General features: G+C 32.9%; 1 protein-coding gene across 6 annotated transcripts in view; it reads right to left on the bottom strand.

The window, feature by feature from the left end:
- DYNC1I2 (dynein cytoplasmic 1 intermediate chain 2) overlaps positions 1–13,535 on the bottom strand; it is a 59,210-nt gene that overhangs the window by 28,407 nt on the left and 17,268 nt on the right. For 4 of the 6 annotated variants that reach the window (XM_086718893.1, XM_086718892.1, XM_086718895.1 and 1 more), the window contains exons 5-6: positions 8,709–8,768; positions 6,814–6,929 (exon numbers count right to left, since the gene is read on the bottom strand). In XM_086718893.1, coding sequence (XP_086575019.1) covers positions 6,814–6,929; positions 8,709–8,768 — 176 coding nt within the window. The remainder of the gene's footprint in view (positions 1–6,813; positions 6,930–8,708; positions 8,769–13,535) is intronic. The other 2 variants (XM_086718896.1, XM_025934905.2) reach the window with 1 other exon arrangement.

Below are 13,535 nucleotides of genomic sequence, written 5' to 3'. Positions count from 1 at the left end.
TCTCTCTGCCCCTCCCCCGTTCATGCTCTGTCTCTCTCTGTCCCAAAAATAAATAAAAACGTTGAAAAAAAAAATTTAAAAAAAAAAAAAAAAAAAAAAACTCCACACAGATAAGAAATTGGAATAGCATAAGAATTGCACTTCAGGGGAAATCAAAAGCCACGTTCTGGTTGTGGCCCTAGTATTCACCCACACTATAAGGACAGGCTTTTAACTTCCTCAAGCCTCAGTTTCCTCTGATGTAAACAAACTGATTACATTAGGTGACAGGATTTCTTCCTCTTTGAAAATCTGTCTAAAAATAGCAACAAAAAAATTCACCCTGAAAAGGTAGGTAAGAAAAAATAATTCTATTTTCAAAAGAGTTAGACTTCTAAAAGGTAAGGGAAGAAAGTAACTTTTCCAGGAGTTTATCTGTGGGCACCATAAGAAGCTTTTTACCTGCTGAGAGAGAAATTGACTGAGGTCACATGTTCCTAGTCAATTTCATTCACAGTAGGTGCTTTAAGACAGCAAAGCACCTCAGTTCAGAAACAGTGCTACCAACTTACAGAGTAAACTTGAAACCAAGAAGATGGCTAGAATGGGGAAAAAGAAAAACAAAGCAAAAAAACAAAACAAAACAAAACACCCACTGCTTTTTAAAATAATAGATTCAGCCTTAAAAAAAAATGGTAGAGTTAAGCCTAACACCAATTTTTATCTTCAATTTAGTAACTCATATTACTTCTGCACTGATTACACTGCCTACCCAAGTTTAATTTACTGTCTGCTACACTCAAATTGTAATTTCAGCAATTCTGTCTCATGGTGAGTTTGGGAATTTGCTACATAATTCTTAAATGGAAACCAACCAGGCTAAGTTTGAGAACCACTGCATTAAAAAAATGGATGAGTACAAGTGCAGTTCAGCACAAAGTGTTTTCATTAAAAAATCTTAATTTCAGCTTTTTTTTCTTTCTTTCTAAAACTTTCTCAAATTGGGAAAAGAAACTTAATATAAGCGCCCTAGACATGAAAATAATTATAATAATACAGAAATGATTTCATTTTTATCAACAGCTCCAAAGGGTAAGGATGGCCCTATGGTAGCAGGATAAGTTTCTCATTCTCCTTCACTTACATAACTCAACTTGAAACAACAACAACAAAAATGACTTAGTGCCTTCATATACAGTGCATACTCCATAAAATTGTAGAATAGTGAATACTTGTTAGGTTGCAAATAGGACCTTTATTAATTGTAGTATCTAGGTCTAGTCTGCATAAGAACATTTAAAAGGTAGTACTGCTGATGCAGACATAATCAACAGAAACTAGGCTGAGTTCAAGTATCTTGTCACTTCACCTTCAATAAGATAAGAAAAATTACACATAGCACTATGAAAGATCAAAGCTGTTTATTCATTACTCTTAGACAATTACTATAAAATATTATCCAGATGCAGATATAAATTTAGCACATTATGGTCATTTTTCATTAAAAAAAGAGAAATGTAACAAAAGGGGAGGTGCTATTTAATAAAACTTTAGTTTCAGTGATACATCTGTACCCACGTCTGTACTGTATTATACTATAAATTGAATTTTTATCATAGGTTACTATTATGAAAAGTAGCAAATGCTGCTTTAGTGGCAGCATGAGAGAGAAAGCACATCTTAGAATCAGACTTGGTTTAGAATCTTAGCTACTAGCTACGTGACCCTTGATAAACTATCTCCTTCAGTTTTACCTTCCTCATGTGTAAAAAGAACCAATATTTGGTGAGAGGATTAGCGATAACGTGAAGTGCTTACACTATACCTGACATGTAGCACTCTTTGCTGTTAAAATTTTCAGCTATTAAACATAAAGTTTGAAGAACTGTTTACAAATAAATAGCTAAAATAATATATTTGAAAGATGCTAACATGTTCAATTTTGTTCAAAACATTCTGAGGGATACACAGGAACATAAAATAACACCACATTAGTATCTACGTAGTTTGTCACAATGGAATCCACAAAGGCTATAAGGAGAATCTATAATGGTTTCATTTATAGATCTAAGAGCAAATAGAGATTAGAAAATTATATAGTCACATTAAACCAAGAACTGAGACTAATCATACTTTTTCACCAATTTCATCAATAATTATACTGTAGCATTAACACTTGAAAATAACCCATTTTCCAGTAGTTACTTCCAGAGTAAATGCATGAAAATTAATAACCCAAGTAAGCAAAATTATTCTCCACAGTAGATATAAACAATTAATTCCTTCACCAAATATTATGTTCTTACTACATGCCAGGCACTATTCCAGACCAGGTATTACAGCAGCTAAGAAGAAACAGTCCTTATTATGCTCATGGAAAATCTGACAAAGTTTGATGATGCTAAAAGCCTTGCTCCAAATAATTTAAAACTGAAAAGAATACAGTTTATTTTGTGCTTCTGGATCATCAGCCTATCTAACAAATCATGATCTTTCAAATTTTTAATTACTTGCAAAATAAAAATAGGAAAAAGAATTTTGTAAAAATGCCAGTCTTATACAGCTATACATTCAAATTAGTTCAAAGGCAGTAAGTTACATGTTCACACTTAAAAATTTACACACAGGGGCACCAGGGTGGCTTAGTCAGTTAAGCATCTGACTTCGGCTCAGGTCATGATCTCATGGTTCATGGGTTCAAGCCCCACGAAAAATTTAAAAAATAAATAAAAAATAAAAATTTATACACATCTCAAAAATTAGCAATTAAAATGCAAATTTCAAACAGGATATAAAACCATATGTGTATATATATTTGTGTGTGTATATACATATACACAGAATTTTTGAAAAAATAGATCACAGAAAACTGGAAATATTAACAGCGGCTATTACACAATGGAATCATGACATTTCCTCTTTATATCCTTTATACACATAACATTTTTTAATATATAATTTGTAAAATTGGTTTCCATACAACACCCAGTGCTCATCCTACACATAATTTAAAAAAAATTTTTTAACGTTTACTCATTTTTGAGAGACAAGCATGAGCAGAGGAGGGGCAGAAAGAGAGGGAGACACAGAATCCAAAGCAGACTCCAGGCTCTGAAATGTCAGCAAAGAGCGGACACAGGGCTTGAACTCACAAACCATAAGGTCATGACCTGAGCCAAAGTTGGACACTTGACCGACTGAGCCAACCAGGCACCCTATATATATATTTTTAACTGAAGTGTAATTGTCACAAATATCCTATTAGTTTCAGGTATACATCATAGTGATCTAATATTTTTATACACTACAAAATTACCCCAACAATAAGTCTAGTTACCATCTGTCACTATATGAAGTTATAATATTGAGTATATTCTCTATGCAGTATATTATATTCCCATGACTCATTTATTTTATAACTGGTAGTTTGTACCTCTTAATCCCCTTCACTTATTTCACCCACCCCCAACATCTGCCCCCTCTGGTAACCAACAGTTTGCTTCCTGTATCTATGAGTCTGTTTGGGTTCTGTTTCAGGTTTTTTATTGTGTTTTAGACTCCACATACAAGCGCAAACATACAGTAACTTTCTCTTATTTCACTTAGCATAATACCTTCTACGTCCATCCACATTGTCACAAAAGACAAGAGCTCATTATTTTTATGGCTGAGTAATACTCCATTGTATATATACACACTACATCTTCTTTACCCACTCATCTATAGATGTACACTTAGGTTGCTTCCATATTTTGGACTATTGTAAACAATGCTGCAATGAACATAAGGGTGCATATAATGTTCAAATTGGTGTTTTCATTTTCTTCTGATAAATACCCAGAGTGGAACTGCTGGATCATATGGTGACTCCATTTTTAAGTTTTTGACAAACTTCCACACTGTTTTCTAGAGTGGCTGCACCAAGTTACATTCCCACCAATAGTGTACAAAGGTTCCCTTTTCTCCACATGCTCACCCAACATCTGTTATTTTTTGTCTTTTTGATTCTACCCAATATGACAGGTGTGAGGTGATATCTCACTGTAGTTTTGATTTGCACTTCCCTGATGACTAGTGACGTTGAACATCTTTTCATGTGTCTATTGGCCATCTGTATGTCTTCTTTGGAAAGAGGTCTATTCAAGTCCTCTGCCCATTTTTTAATTGAGTTTATTTTTATATTGTCTAAGTTCTTTATATATTTTGGATATTAACCTGTATTCAGATGTATGATTTGTTAATTTCTTTTCCCATTCGATAGGTCACCTCTTTGGTTGATGGTTTCACAAAAACTTTTTAGTTTAACGTAATCCCATTTGCTTATTTTACTTTTTGCTGCCCTTGCCTGAGGAAACTGGTCTAAAAAAATATGGCTAAGACTGCTGTCAAAGAACTTACTGTCTATGTTTTCTTCCAGTCCAGGAGTTTTATGGTTTCAGGTCTTATACTGAAATCTTTAATCCATTTTGAATTTATTTTTGTGTATGATGAAAGATAGTAACCTAGTTTCATTCTCTGTATTTTCTAAATTCTCTATGATATACTACTGTAATAATGAGAAAAAAAATTATTATTATTTTTTTTTTTTTAATTTTTTTTTCAACGTTTATTTATTTTTGGGACAGAGAGAGACAGAGCATGAACGGGGGAGGGGCAGAGAGAGGGAGACACAGAATCGGAAACAGGCTACAGGCTCTGAGCCATCAGCCCAGAGCCTGACGCGGGGCTCGAACTCACGGACCGGGAGATCGTGACCTGGTTGAAGTCGGACACTTAACCGACTGCGCCACCCAGGCGCCCCGAGAAAAAAAATTATTTTAAAAAAACAAGGAACTCTTCACTTAAACTCAATTTAAGTCTACTATGACGGCACTGACCAAAATTGCTTCAGAATGCTTTACATTTCAAACATTCCAAGATGCATTTCATAATTATGATGGAATAACTAAAAATAAATCTCCAAATTATTAGATGAAGAAAGACAGCCTAATATACTTTTTAAATGAGTCACTGTGCCCTAATTTTGGTTATTTTGCTCACTTTTTGAGTTAACATATCTAATAATGTAGCTTCAGAGAGACATTAAAATACTTGAATATACTAATTAATAAAATATTATTTTCCAGAAATTATGGAATCCTGCAGTATTAGTATTCTCCATACTGATAGTTCAACACTTTATCTTTCCTTTTTTAAGTTGCTTATGTCTTTAGTTTACCATCAGTGGCTTTTTTTTCTAGTAAGATGAGGATTTTTCCACCTGTGAAAGCAATCTTACCAATCAATGGAGCAACAGAACTGAAAAAACGTATCCATAGAAATGAACATTTGCATGATCAAGTAAAAAAAAACTACTTACGATAAAAATGTTACCCTGATTTCCTCAAATATTTCCAAGCGTAATAGTATGGTTTTTTGGGGAACAAGAGGAAAGTCAACAAAAAAGTTTAAGGTATTTATTTCATTTCCATCCTTAGTGGGCAGGGAAAGGAGAGTTGTTAAAAAGTGCATGTGATAATCTACTATTAAATTAAAAAAAAGACAAACAGGTATATCCTAATACCTTTTGAGGTATATATAAACATGAAAATTTAAAGATTTTCTTTGGTAATAGCCAGAGGTTTCAAGGATTTTTTTCTCCTTTTTGTTTACTTGTATTTTCTAGACTTTCTGAAGTGAATATTACTTTTGTTTCTCCTTCAGGGAGAAATATAGCAATGCAACTAAAATTTTAAAAATTTGATAAATAACATTTTCATGTTTGATATTCCATTGTTAAATAGGAATCTTCCTGGCCAAAGAGAAAAAAATGTTCCTTATGCACAGATTGCTAAATGGAAAATTTATTACGGGACCACAATCCAAAATATCAACAACTCTAAAATCCATAACTCATTTGGTGGTAAATCCTGACCACAGATAAAGCTATTTACAATTATTATTTATCTTACTTAGTTTGAACAGTCATATCTTCTGCTGCCAAAATATTAATGTCCAAGATGCTGCTGGAGTATTTACTTATGGTACATCTACTTTACTAGTAACTTTTCCAAAATCTGACAAATTCTGAATTTGAATACATATATGGCTTCAAAGGTTTCAGATAAGAAACTGTGGATCTTATGTAAACCTCTTTTATTTGTGACATAAATTTATTAGCCTCACTGGAAAACATAAGAACTAGCATATTAACTTCATGCTTGAATCATTAACTACCTGATGAGATTTTAAAAATTAGTCCCTAATGTAAAAAAGGTAACTCCTTCTGGTTTAAGAATCAAAGGACTCCACATTCAATGTCTGTGTATACTTCTCTCCATTATGCACAGATTAAAGATTGCTTATAAACTCAATATTATTGAGCCCTTAGATCACAAAAGAAAAAGTTTAAGAATTAGGTCTAGATTTGTTCATTAATACGAATAACAATGATAGCATATCAGAATATACATGCTCTACAGAAAATAATTTACATGGTTTCATTTACTATGCGATATACTATTTTAGAGGATTATGCTCAGTGACAGAGAAATAGATTGCTAACCTTTTCTGCTTCTAAAACAGCACATATCAATGACAAAATGAGGACTAAAAAACTCAAGTTTATGCCAATAAAATTAAAAACCATAATCACAGCTTATAGTTTTATTAACTTCTAGAAGTTTTAAAACTCTAAGAAACAAATACATCAATACAGAAACCTTAATGTATTAGTTTCATATTTCCCTAAGAAAATATGCCCCCCCCCAAAAAAAAAAGAAGAGAAAAAAAAGAAAGAATCCATTTATTCAATATGGAAGCTTAATGCTCATCATATTAAGGATAGATATTCACCTTCTTTGGGCTGAGCCATAACTGGAGTCTGAGTTTCCTTTGTATATGTGACGATTTCTCGAGGAGGAAAGTCAACTTGTGTAATTTTAGCCATTCCAAGTTTAATAGGTCCTCGTCTAAATAAAGACAAATGTTTTTAAATACAAGAAATGAAACATTTTGACTATATCAAATCATGTTATTTTGGAAAAATAAGAATTAAACATTATGTATCCAACACTGTAATTTAAAACCCTGTTTTATTCAAGAAATTTTAGATGAACAATGAATTGGCTTCATTTTAAGAAAAGAAATTTAGAAGACAGCAAAAACAAAGATATTTCTGAATCATTCATTTATTTTTCACCTTGAAATGGAAAATAATTTAGTTTTTTAGAGCAAGTGTGTGCATAATAGAGTAAGAGGATAGGAATTTCAGAGTGGACTGCTAAATATTGTTGGTTATAAGAAATGCTCTTAGCAGGAGGATAGGAATCTTGACTTTTCTGAAGAGTCAGGTATACAGACCTCACTCAGTCCACATTTCATTTCCTTCACCATTAGGAGACTTCAGCTTTAAGAATGGAAAATAAGTTCCTCTTGAAAGCCTTTTTTCTACTTTGCAGAAATTGAGAATCATAAAGTCAATTTAAATTAAAAATTTTAAATCTCTAATCTCTGCATGTGTGATTCACACATGGACAAACTATAGTACAGACTGTCTATACTTGAACTAAAGTAACAGGTATTTTGAACACCATAAAACTACTAAAGTCACCTTCTGTTTTAAACAGAGGGAATACATTCTTTTTTGATAAACAAAAGAAGAGAACTGTAACTGAGGAAAATGGATCAAATAAAAAATACCTTTTTTTTTTTGGTTTATTAGAATATCTAAATTCTAAATCAAATAATGTGGTATGCTTACAAACTCCCAAAGAAATTCTCAATTATAAGACTGTCTTAAAAGAACATCTAATAAAAGCACTGCTGTAACTTCCAGAATATCAAGCAGGGTATGTATGCACACATACATACATACACAGGGTACATATACACACATACATACATACACACCCATTAATACATATATATGTACATATATATGTAATATAGTAACTTTTCTTATAAAACATCATTTTCAAAATCTTGTACAAAAAAATAAAATGAGTACATTAAATGGATTAATTTTCTGTAAGGTTCCAAATGTGGGCCATAATAAATTTTTAATGTGTTTTCCACTTTAGGAATATCTTAGCTTCAAAGGGAAAAAAGTGCATAATCAAAGAATTAAGTGGGAAAACTTACTCTGACTTTAGACATAATTCCAAAAGGTGTTGGTCATGTGTTTTAGAAGGTACAAATTATCAGTGTAAAACAACTATCTGAGTAAGGAACAATGGCATCTATAAACATTTATAATTTGACTAGAATAACTAAATGAGTGAATGAATGAATTAATGAATAAATCAATACAATCTGGGGCCATGGTGTAGATGACCAACAGCTCTGTTCCTCTTGAAACCTTCTAAGGAAGGAATCATCAGGAAATATTAATATAGGAAAATAAATTAATATTCATATCTAGTAACCCAGAAAAGTTTCAATTGTATGTAGAACATATATCAGAAAAAATCTGGGAAGTTTGTAACACAGCTTAGAAAATTTTACATCAAAAACACAGAAATAAAAAAAAGGACTTTGGAACTTAAACAGGTAAATTTAGGGTACCTAAAAAATCATATACATAAAATATTTCTTTCACTAATGATAGAGGATAAATGAGGTGTCACAGTAAAATATTAACTCTTTCCCTAACTGTATAATGTACATTAGAAATTTAAGTAAAATTAGGACAGTTTCACAAAGAATCAAATTAACTATAAAAGAGGGAAGGTAAAAAATCTATTCAATACCCCAAATCGGAATCTGAGTGAAGCTGAAGAACTGATGGATCTGTATCCCAATGCAGCGTCCTAAATGGTTGTAGGACAACCATGAAGCGTTAGCAAAAAAGGCCATACGTTAGTCAAGCAAATACATTCTATGAATAGGTAAGCTAAAATACTGTTCACAATTAAAAACCACATGTTCTGGTTAGTATGAAAAAAACACCAGGTATCACTCAATGCTTAGTGCATGCCATAAGCATAATGTGGTTAAAGATGCAAACATGCAACCCAGAATAGTTAAAGGCAGTATTTTGAGACTACAGGAAACTAGTATTGCATAATAATGGACAAGAACAGCCAAAGCATACAACACAAATAATATATTATTTTTGGATATCAAGTTAGGCTATAAAAATAGCCAAACTTTTAATTTTCTTAATTAAAAAAACATTAGTAAAAACATCTTAGTTAATATATTATAATCTTGCCCAAAGCATTAAATGTGTGCAGGAAATTGTCATATTGGTAAAGGAAATGAATCAACACATAAGCCTTTTGGTAAGAAAACCAAAGACTATTCCACTGGGATACAAAAAAGCTAAAGTTTCCAAAATGTGACCCCTATGTAATTTATGGGTTAAGCACTGCCTTGGGCTTACATGTCATCTGCTTTAGAAAGCAACTAAAGATTTCTGTCTCTAGGAAAAGATAAATTTTTCCATGAAAAGTGTTTTATGTTCAAAGGACTTACCTAAATAAACTTCTAAAGAATATTAATTCTAAAGAAATATTTGGTTGTGTTTTAGCCTTGCCTACTGGATAAATAACTTACATGGGACCTTCTCCACTTTAGCCAAATCTTATATGACTAAAACAAAAGGTACTTTATCACACTGGCATTCTTATAAGTTAACAGTATATAAGATAATTAGGTTATAGTACTATATGATGCTCATAGTCCTTTATAAAAAAGTTAAGCACAATATATTCAGTACTACCATTTTTGTCAAATGTTTCTCATTTATATAAAGTTCTAACATATAACTAAGATAGCTATAATATTTAAATACAACAAATCATTTCTATACTTTACTTCCTATATAATTTATCAATAAAAACTTTCAGATGAATTGAGCTAGAGAAATTCTTCATATTAAAAATATAAAGAAAGATTCTGGGATTTAAACAGGATTGTGTATAATGTATGTAAAGGTCACTCTGAAGATCTACTTTGTACTAAAAGCAATGAACAGCAACAAACTTAGGCTTTGTTGAATCAGAGGGGGTTCTATGAGCTGCTCTCCAAGGAATGTTCTGTCCACAGCCTTTACATTATATGAGAGGGATAACTGTTATCAGTGACATACAGCTCCTTATTGAGGATGCCATTTAAGTCTAAAATTAAGAAAAACTTTGCCTCAAAATACAGCCATTACTGAAAATACATTGTATAACATACAGAATTATATTAAAGGCATCAATAGACATATAAAGTGAAATTCCAACATAATCTAAAAGCCTGAAAGAAAAACTCATCAAGAATGGAAAAAGGAACACAAAGTATGGATTACCCAACTGAGTAACTGTCAGCAAAATTTTAGAGATAAGAGAAGTGCTAAGAGAACTAGAAACTTAATGAAATGCAACTCCAAATCTACAAAGTTAGAGAGAGAACACTTTTCATGGCCTTTTATATTTATATTTATTCGTAAATTATAACCAGGCCCAACAGAAATTTTTGGCATTTAGAAATAGTGATTCAGATATGTCTTAATACCATACTTGGTAATGTCTAATATATCTTTTCCTACTTCTTGAGTGTACTAATCTTGGACGTCTTGCCAAGTAAGTGCAGAGGTTCATACATTTCACACATCTTCATGTATCTTTCCGTTGATACTTTTTATTCTCTTCATTTTTTCATTACCAACATGCCTGCTCAGTTCAAGTTCATTCTGTTTCATTCTCAGATCTTAGCATTCTTTTCAAACAGATTTTTTTTTTAATGTTTTATTTATTCTTGAGAGAGAAAGAGAGAGAGAGGCAGACAGACAGAGGATGAGTGAGGGAGGGGCAGAGCGAGAGAGGGACACAGAATCTGAAGCAGGCTCCAGGCTCTGAGCTGTCAACACAGAGCCTGTTGGGGCTCAAACTCACAAGCTGTAAGATCATGACCTGAGCCAAAGTCAGATGCTCAACCAGCTGAGCCACCCAGGCGCCCCTTAGCATTCTTTTTAAAAGCCATGTATTTAGAAATGCTATTATTTCACTGCCAATAGCACCAATTAATCAACAAGATTAACTATCTCTCTACTATGGAATCTGGAGATGATGCAGAATTCATAGTTTTTATTCTTGTATGTATACATATATACATAAAAAAGAACATACACAGCTCTCTTGAAAATTAATGATTAAAACTGAGTCTGTGCTCTCAAAGTAGACAATGTATGTAGTAAGATTAAAAAGATAACAAGGTCATCTCACTCAAAAAGAGGAATTTTTTTCCTCCTGTTAAACTTCAAAGAAACTAAATTTTATATTCATTATCTAATAAGAACAAATGCCTCTGAAGATATTTAAGTACCTATTTTCTTGTTTTATTACTTACCATTAAAAACCTATACTTTAAACTTAAACACAAGTTAGCACACTATGCTTAGAACTTTTCAGTACAGTGAATATCTTAAAATTAATGATATAATCACTAGAATGTAAGTTCCATGAAGGCAAGGGCCATGAATATTTTATTTTCTGTGGTAACCTATACAGTATTTAACATTAAATTGGCAATTTGATAAATGTGTTCCATATACAAATAAATATTTTTCTTATCAGCGTTTGCTTCCTATACCAATTCACAGTATTTCAATGGTCTCTAATAAATTCTAAGTTTCCCAGTGAAACTCAGAAGGATATGTTCTTCTTTTTTTTAATATATTTTTTGACGTTTGTTTATTTATTTTGAGAAAGAGAGAAACGAGGGGAGGGGCAGAAAGGGGGCGGGAGGAGAGAATCTCAAGCAGACTCTGCAATGTCAGCACAGAGCCCGATGTGGGGCTTGAACTCACGAACTGTAAGATCATGACCTGAGCCGAAATCCGGTGTCAGATGCTTAACCAACTGAGCTACCCAGGTGTCCCATCAGGAGGACATGCTCTAATTCAAATTTAAAAAACCAAGTAGATGTCATACAGTAGTTTTGAAAGCAAACTTGCTAATACTCCATTTAAAATTATCTTTCTACTCCTATTCAAAATCAAGAACAGGGAGTGCAAAATGAACAAAGTATAATATCTACATAAAAATAATGTATAATGAAATAAACAAATTAATAAATACAATAATTCTTTGGGTAAATATTTGTATTACAAGAATGTTGTAGAAGGGGAAAAAAAGCCTTCTCTTGAAAATACCACTTGCTGGGGCGACTGGATGGCTCAATCAGCTAAGCATCTGACTCTTGATTTTGCTCAGGTCATGATCTCACAGTTGTGAGATCAAGCCCCAAACTGGGCTCTGTGCTGGGCATGGAACCTGCTTAGGATTCTCTCTCTCCCTCTTGCTCTAGCCCTCCCCTGCTCGTGCAGAGGCTCCTGAAAGAAAGAAAGAAAGAGAAAGAAAGAGAAAGAAAGAGAAAGAAAGAGAGAGAGAGAGAGAGAGAGAGAGAGAAAGAGAAAGAAAGAAAATACCACTTGCTTATTACAAAAAGAATATTAATACATTTGTATAAAAGTACAGAAGTATGAAACAAATTTAGCCTTAAAAATGAATGTAGACTAAATAAATTTAGTCTTTATAATATATACTATTTTATAAGGTACTATTATTTCTAAAAAAAAGTTCTGACTTTTCTTAAATGATAATTATATCATTTACCTCAAATGACAGTATAGCTTAGATTTGTAATTTCAGTTCTATTTATAAAACAGTTTTGGAAAACACAGCTCAAATACAAACTGGTGAGACTTTTGTGTTCTCTAATTGTTAACGATAACTCGATTATTCAGGAATTAATTAAAATACTGAGTTTATTACCTAGTTCCTTGCTTCTTTTTTCTTGCCTGCTTTTTTGATACTCATTATTTATTTATAACCTTAATCAGAGGAACTCAGGCACAAAGAAGATAGAACTTCTCATGTTTATTTCTTATTAAACGGTGTGTTAAGAAATTGCTCGGAGGAGGACATTTAACTTCCTGCCCAAAATAAGGATTCTGAATAAAGATTTTAACTATGTTTAATCTCATTCCAGCTCTCACAAGGAGTCAAAAAGCACGATGCTGTTTTTCCTTTTTTTTTTTTTTTAATGTTTATTTATTGAGGGGGCAGAGAGAGAGAGAGAGAGAGAGAGAGAGAGAGAGACAGACAGAGAATCCCAAGCAGGCTCCATGCTCAGCACAGAGCCTGACACAGGGCTTGGTCTCACAACTGAGATCATGACCTGAGCTAAAATCAAGAGTCGGGCGCTTAACTGACTGAGCCACCCAGGCGCCTCAATCCTGTTTTTATTTTATTTTATTTATTTTTTTTTTTAATTTTTTTTTTCAATGTTTTTATTTATTTTTGGGACAGAGAGAGACAGAGCATGAACGGGGGAGGGGCAGAGAGAGAGGGAGACACAGAATCGGAAACAGGTTCCAGGCTCCGAGCCATCAGCCAGAGCCCGACGCGGGGCTCGAACTCACAGACCGCGAGATCGTGACCTGGCCGAAGCCGGACGCTTAACCGACTGCGCCACCCAGGCGCCCCTCAATCCTGTTTTTAAAAGACATGTTGTTAGCGTGACAGAAAGGAATAATAATACTTTCCTTGATACAATCTTTGGAAAGAAGTGAAATCTTACTGAAC

This window comes from Puma concolor, chromosome C1 (genome assembly GCF_028749965.1).
Source record: "Puma concolor isolate L17-30 chromosome C1, mPumCon1.1.hap2, whole genome shotgun sequence".
Classification (NCBI taxonomy): Eukaryota; Metazoa; Chordata; class Mammalia; order Carnivora; family Felidae; genus Puma; species Puma concolor.
Note: the sequence above shows the minus strand (reverse complement) of the source record. Positions and strands in the feature narration are given on the sequence as shown.